Below are 7835 nucleotides of genomic sequence, written 5' to 3' on the forward strand. Positions count from 1 at the left end.
CTAATAAACACAACCAGAATCTTTAGCCAGAATATCCAAATGGAATTTTATACGGAAAAGTGCACACTGCTAACCATGAGGAGGGAAAGCTGGGAACAACAGAAGGCATGGTGCTCACCAATCAAACAGAGATGAGGGCACTAGGTGATAGTTACAAATACTTAAGAATTCTGGAAGCAAACACCATCAAAGCAACAGAAATGAAAGAGAAAATTGAAAAGGAATACCTCAGAAGAATAAGAAAACTTGAAACTAAACTATATAGTAGAAACCTAATAAAAAGGAATAAACATATAAACGGTCCAGAGTATCTTACTCTGGACCGTTTATATGTTGGCCCAAAAAAAGAACTGACGAATCTCGTCCAGAAGATCAGGAAATTCATGACTATGCACTACACCTGAAGGATGATGCTGGCATTGATCCATGTGAAACAAAAAGACGGAGGAAAAGTATTGATTTGTTTAGAAGACTGTGTTAATGACGTGAAAAAAGAATTAAAAAATACATAATGCAGAACATCTAAAGAGTAATTACTGCAGCAAGAGACATGGAAGAATAAACAAAATAGAAAAAGAGACGCGGAATAAGACGAGAAAAGAAAAATGGGAAGTGAAAAAATACCCTAATAACGATCACACAAGATAATGTGATTAAAACTAACCATATCAAAGCAAGAATCGATAACATACAAGAAAATAGTAAATGTAAACTCTGTGGGAAAAAGACGAAACAAACTTGAAAACGAAAGTCACAGAATCCTATGGGTTTTGGAAATACAAACAGATAAACCCATCCCACCCAGAAGACCGGATGTCATATTAGTTAACAAGAAGGAAAAGTTCTGTCAGATCGTAGATTTTGCCGTTATAGCAGACCATAGAGTAAAGATGAAGGAGACAGAGAAGCAGAGCAAATACACCAAACTGGCCAAAGGGATATGGAAGATGAAGAAAGTCAAGATAACACCACTAATAGTATGAACCCTCGGAACAATACCTAAAAATGTTGAAAAATGAATGGGGGGGATTGGAATTAGAGAGATGGCTGAGAAGATACAACGGATAACAATAATGCACACGACTGAAATATTAAAGAAAACCCTTGAATGCGGAAACTAACACACATGAGTTACAGGCACAAGCCAGGCATATAGAAACTGCTACAAATGTAAAACACAAAATAACACCACATGAAATTATGAAAACTGAAACCGTATATCTGTAAGTCATTGCACCCCAAATTCCAGTGAAGACCAATGGTTGTTACCAACGAGAAATCAATGGTAAACGGCTATTGCAATAATGCAAACTAATTTGCAAAGGTTATCGAAATAAGTGGTGAGTACTAGAAATCTGGGGAGACTGAGAGGGTGAACCTCCTAGAACTGCACAGGACCCAATTAACAGGGAACAGATCATTACGGGAATAGTCTAATCTCTTGATTTTGGTGTCGAGGTAAGATCCCCAGCGTAGTTTCCTAATTAGAAATCAGAGTTTGTTTGTTCTTATTTACTTGCCTCCCACGAGGGCAGAGTTAGGCACAAGGTCGGTTTTTAATGTGGGGTAAATCCAACTTCCTAAAATGGGTCAATCTGGATAGGAACAAAAATAAAAATTGTCTCAGTCATGAAGAATTTCCCCTTCACTGACCAAGTGCAGAAAAGGTGAAGTGTAGCATCAGAACAGATACTTTACTGTGATCTTGGCCCGACGACCAGACAACATTCGTCTCTTGAAGTAACAGTGAAAACTGCCGTTCATCTTCTATGATGTAATATGACATGAATGGCAGATTTTCTTAATTTCAATTCATCGTTTATCACGTCATCGTTTATCATTCCTTGTAAATAAATACATATTTCGTTCTATACAGTCATGAGGCTCAGCCTCGTGTCGCATCTGACCCTCGTGGGCAGGTTCGGGAATAGGAAGCAGCCAGCAGCCTGAATGAATTGTAAAAGGAAGATGATATAAGAACCTCCTTAAATTGGATGTTCATCACTTCCACAAGATACAAACAACGTACCGTGAAAGGAAAAGGAAACAATAAACGACTAATTCTACCCTCTGAGGGGAAGCGGTGGTTGAAGCTCATTGCAAGCACAGGATAGAGACCTTAACGAATTACGAAAAGAAAGGATATAATAAATGACTAACAGCAGTGAGTCAAGTCAAATTGGTTAAGATAAGAAATGACCCAAGTGGACCTGTACCCAATCGTTTTTTATGTCTAATAGATATAACACAAAAGCAAGTAAGGCCACAAGTTTTATATGAGAATCGTCATACGAGAAGGGATAAGATTTTGTCTCTAAAATTCTGACCAATCGCAAAGGGTTAGAAATAAAGTTGTAAATATTGTACGTTGTCTTGTAATTTTAAACCACAGTTTATTACTGGTTACACTATCATAGATTTGGTTTCGATTGGCATAAAAAACAATATGACGAATATGCCGGACCAAGCGGCTGTAGAAGCGTTTCTACTCCAGAACCAGAATTTCGTGGGTACGTATCTGGCCAGAAAGGATTTATGCAATATGAATAAAGCAGTTACACGACCACCCACACTAACTATGGCACAATGTGTCGAAAAACTAATCAACCATCAGAGAATACAAAAGCGGATATGTTTCGACGCAACCATGAGTGAAAATCAACGTTTTAGTGAATTCATAAAAGACATTGCTGGTGAATTAAACGTGGACGCATTGAGTCATAAGATTTTGCAAAACGTTATTTTGCTCACCGAAAGCGATCGCGGTAGACTCTTTCTCGTAGAAGGAATTGAGGAACCATTCCTAGTATCCAAACTGAATTACATCACGTCTAAATCATGTCTAGATGATACAATGCCCAGCAAGTCTACGGCACTCCACATACCTTTCGGCAGAGGACTTGCAGGAACAGTTGCTGAGACAAGAACGGCGATGAATATCAAAGATGCTCAAGATGACCCACGTTTTGATCCAGATATCGATGGTATTCCTGGATATCAAATACGCTGTATGGTGAGTGTGCCGATTATGAACAAGGAAAACGAAGTTGTTGGGGTAGCCGAAATCATGAACAAAGAAAATGAAGATCACTTTTCAGAAAAAGACGTGACTACTTTTACTGAATACTTAAGTTTCTGCGGAATTGGTATAAATAACGCTCGCCTATTTCAGATGTCGATTAAAGAGATTCACAGAAATAACCTTCTGTTAGAATTAGCATGGCATATATCTACAAAACAAAGCAGCATTGAAAAACTTGTAACCGATATATTAGAAACGGCCGTGAAAATAATACCATGTAAATTCTCAAAACTTTACCTGTTGGATGATAAAGGTGAATTATTCTGTCAGATTTATCGTTTGGACAACAAAAGCACAAAATTAAAAGTCACAAAAGATGAACCCGTAGATGCATACAACGTTCTTGCAAAGAAATGCTTGAATTGCAGTCAGACTCTTATTTTAATTGACCTTGCAAGCGAAGAGGGTTTTGTTTCTGCGGATAAAATTCCACTCGGCGATACTACTGTAGATAAAATGAAAGTGTATGAGGAAGATGCGAACTGGACTTTATTTGCGCCCATTTGCGATCCATCGGACAAGCGAATTGGTATCATACTGTTTGCAGGGAAGACTAAATTAATTCGAAATGAATCTGATACGAACTCGGTGAACGCATTTGTAATATACTGTGGCCTTGGAGTATATAACTCCCAGTTGTATGAGACAACAGTCAAGTCATTGGCAACCAAAGAAATTCTAATGGAAATTCTTTCTTATCATTTGACTTCCGAAAGAGAAGAAGTTCTACATTTTGTAAATTTACAAATGCCTTCTCTAAACGAGTGTAATATATATAAAATACAATTTAACGATGTAATGATAAATGATGAATCAACTGTTCAAGTGATTGCCCTTATGTTTACCAAGATGAATGCTTTGAGTATCTTACGAATTAATCTTGAAAATCTATTTCATTGGATACTGACAGTGAAAAAGAACTATAAACCGTTGCTATATCACAATTGGCGCCACGCATTCAGTGTTACCCAGACAATGTTCTGCGTTTTAACTTCTGGGAAGTTGAAGAGCATTTTCTGTCCTTTTGAGTGCATTTGTCTGCTAGCCGCAAGTCTCTGTCATGATTTGGATTATCAGGGATTTGCTAGTGCCCAAAAACTGAAGTCCACCTCGTTGCTCGCAACTATTTATAGTACCTCTTGCTCCGATCAGCATCTCTTAGGCCGTTGTATAACAATTTTGAGCGCTGATGAAACCAACATTTTCAGAAATGTCTCGGCTGGGAAATACAGAGAAGCAATGGAACTAATAAAGTGTGCAGTGCTATCAACGGATATTCATTCATATCTTGTTAATGTCAATAATTTTGAAGAACTAAAAAAGAAAAAGATAGATTTTTATAATCCACACGACAAAGAAATGCTAATTATTTTGATAATGGTCAGTTGTGATTTGATTGCATTTTCTAAAGAATGGGGTCATCATAAAACGCTTGTTCTGACTGATGTGTTAGATCTATTACAACCTCAAGAATCTGGCCCTGCATGGTTAAATAAAAGTGAAGTTAATAAAATTCCTAGGATGATGGTAGATTTTATTGATGATATTTGCTTAAAGGTGTTTGAAACGATGGCGCACTTCGATGACGCTTTTATGCTGCTATACGAGGCTTGTTTTAAAAATCGACAAATCTGGCAACATATGGCCGAGCATCTTGATGAGTTCGATGTTGAGGACGAAATCATAAAATCCCGTGCAGGTCTTATAGATTTCGAAGATAACACCACGTCGATTGACGGACAGAACACATAACGGCGATTTTTCAAGACTACCAACGTCTGAAGAATAGAAGATATACCAGTCGAAAATAATGTGAAGGGGAGATATCGAAAACTAGAAGAAAAAAGCACAAAATAAAAGGAGAAAATAAGAAAGAAAGAAAGAAAAAAGAAGAAAAAAAATAAAGAAGAAGTAAAAAAAGATTATCTTATCTTGTTTGTTGCATGCTCGATCGTGTCCCTTTGTCTTTCTTAATTATCAGCTTGAATAAACAATTGCTGCATTCAGTTGGTTGATTTTTGTCATGTGACGTGAAAGTGAGGTCAGGGTTGGATAGATAGTTTGAAGTAAAAGTCAGTTACTAAATATATTTGAAAGTTAAAATGTTCCCGTTTTCTTGGCGCCTGAACATTGTTTCAAGTATATATATATATATATCTTAATGAATTTTTCCAAGCATTGTTGAAAATTTCTTGAAGTAGTTTATGAAAAACTAACAGGACCCATTTACCGGCGTTGCACAATTGAATGATGCCCCCCCCCTTCCTCGTAAAAAATTTAACTACGATTGTTGTTGTTGTTGGCCTGTCCCCAACGTCCTAATGTTAAGAACGGCTTTCAGAATAGACACCCCATTTTATGAGGGGGGTGCTGTCCAAATACTTGCCCCATGTTCAATCTTGATATATGTTGTCAGCATACCCACCCGCAATGACTATAAACGGAAAATAATTGGGTGTTAGTGGCAGTGCCGAGCGAAGTACACATTTTTATCACGCGTACGTAGAACAGTGAATTACAGTGCATAATGCATGTTATTATATTTCGAAAGCTACTTGTCTCCGTCAAAGTTAAAATACATTGTCTTATTCAGCATAGTCTAAAACCTATAGAAGTCATCAGTTTAAAGGAAATAGTGTAGTTGGTTGTAAGATAAAAAAAAGTACCTAAAAAAGTTAATGTCTGAGCAGTGTGGAAAATGAGTCCCGAAAAGAGAACTAAACAAAAAACAACTACAGTAAAAAAAAAAAAAAAAGCCAACATATAACAAATAATGTAATAAAGCAATGTAATAAAGGGGAAATTTGTACTTTAGCGGCGTAAATTATTTAACAGACAAAGGAAGTAAAAACGAAAACTGGCGTCAATGTAGTCAAATACAAACTGAATGGAAAGTAATGAAAATGATGATTTATCTGGTCGCAATTCAGGCTTAGAGTTTAAAAATGTGTTTAGTATAAAAAGAAATAGTTTTATGATTTTGAAAGTGAAAATTTTGTTTTTCCTAATCACCCCAACCTAGGCTCAGTGCCAGTTTGATGTAGAGAGCTACTACAACTCTCTTTTATTTAGAGATTCGGCGGACGTTTTACATTTTTTTTCTTTTTTTTTTTCACGTTTATCTCATCGATAACAATAACAAATTTAACTTTCAGATAAGAAAAAAGTAAAATTGTAAAAAAAAAAAAAATTAAAAAAAATTATGACTTTTATCGTCGGGGATCAGTTTTCAATTATAACATTCTACTGAATTGAACACGTACTTTGTAACCATCAACGAGAAAAATATTGCCGCAGTAATGACATGTGTAACTTTTAACTATATAATTATAGTTAATTATTGTAAACACCAGTCTGTAAAATAAAGGATATTAAAGTATAAATAATTTAAAAAGAGATCAGTTCATTTTAGCATCAGTTAATTTAGAACGGACAAACCACCGGATATGATGTAAAGAAAACTTCGAATTTATTTTTTTAATGTAACAATGTGTAAATAATATTAATCGAAATAATGCGTAATGGCATGTTTAAGCTGAATTTAGGAAAACTCGTCCCGGGAAAACTCGTCTCGGGAAAACTCGTCTCCGGAAAACTCGTCTCCGGAAAACTCGTCTCGGGAAAATTCGTCCCCTTTCGCTAGGTAGGAAAACTGGTCCCTTATTGAATAAATATCGATTGAAAACACATTTTATAATCGTTCTTGGAGGAGACATTGTTTTTTAAAATAAACTATAGCCCCCCCCCCCACCATAATATTTTTTAAAAAATATTTTTACTTGTTTAATGTTTTTTTTTTTTTTTTTTTTAAATAAAATCGATTTTCTAAGTGTTCGTTTTCTACCTAACTGGCTAAGTTCTTAGTGGTTTAACTTATTTTAAAGCGTTTATTATGTTCATACAAAGTTAATTACAAATTTTTTTTTGTTCTTATTTTAACGATGTTTTTTGGAGTCATAAAAACAATAAAAAAACAAAACCCAAAAATTAAAAAACAGGGAGCGATTCGATTCTTCGTTACGCTTTTGGTTTTGTTTTTTAATTATGATAGTTTTTAGTTGTTATGTTTTTGTTTTCTGTCATACCAAATGCACTCATGCGTTATTTAAAATTATGATTTTATCAATTATCAACATTTATTGTCGTCCTGCACAAATTAACTAATAAATTAAAAGCGAAATATTTTTTTGGCGCGAGAGATGCCATGTGCTAACAATCTCTCGTTAACTCATTTTTGATTTTTTTAATTTTTACTTCAAAATTCTAAAATCAATCATTAAGAGAGAAAGTAATCACTAAATAAATTTATTAATCAATTTTATTGAAAACTCCGCTATCGTTTATCAAGAATATTTTTAATTTCATTTTTTGTTGGTTGCTTTTCGAAGGGAGATATAGGTTTTATCCCCCCCTCTCTCTCTAAATTATATTTTAAAAAATATTAAAATTTATTATTTTCTTTTTAAAACCAAATCTCCCTCAGTAATTTCTTTAATTTTTTATTTTTTAGCGATTATCAAGACCCCCTAAGATGTGATATACCGGGCATTATTTCTCGTTCTCCCGTAAACACTCGACAAGTTTTTGTTTGTTTTCTGTTTTTTTTTCTTTACCAAATAAACGATTCCAAATAAATTAAATAAACAACATAGTCGGCGAGGTAGAAAAATCGATTTTACCCTTTTATAAACAACAGTATATAAGTAAATTCTTTTTATATTAATATAAAAAAAAATATGCGGTCTCGTTTATG

The 7835-nt window shown here is 34.7% G+C and overlaps 1 protein-coding gene across 1 annotated transcript; it reads left to right on the forward strand.

Moving 5' to 3' along the window:
- Nucleotides 1-1843: 1843 nt before the first annotated feature.
- Nucleotides 1844-5004, forward strand: LOC145284919 (cGMP-specific 3',5'-cyclic phosphodiesterase-like). The gene has a single exon (XM_080134014.1). The coding sequence runs from the start codon at nt 2447-2449 to the stop codon at nt 4832-4834; it is 2388 nt and encodes a 795-aa protein (XP_079990140.1). The 5' UTR covers nt 1844-2446; the 3' UTR covers nt 4835-5004.
- Nucleotides 5005-7835: the final 2831 nt, after the last annotated feature.

This window comes from Euprymna scolopes, chromosome 9 (assembly GCF_053919585.1).
Source record: "Euprymna scolopes isolate OS-2025 chromosome 9, ASM5391958v1, whole genome shotgun sequence".
NCBI classification, from domain to species: domain Eukaryota; kingdom Metazoa; phylum Mollusca; class Cephalopoda; order Sepiida; family Sepiolidae; genus Euprymna; species Euprymna scolopes.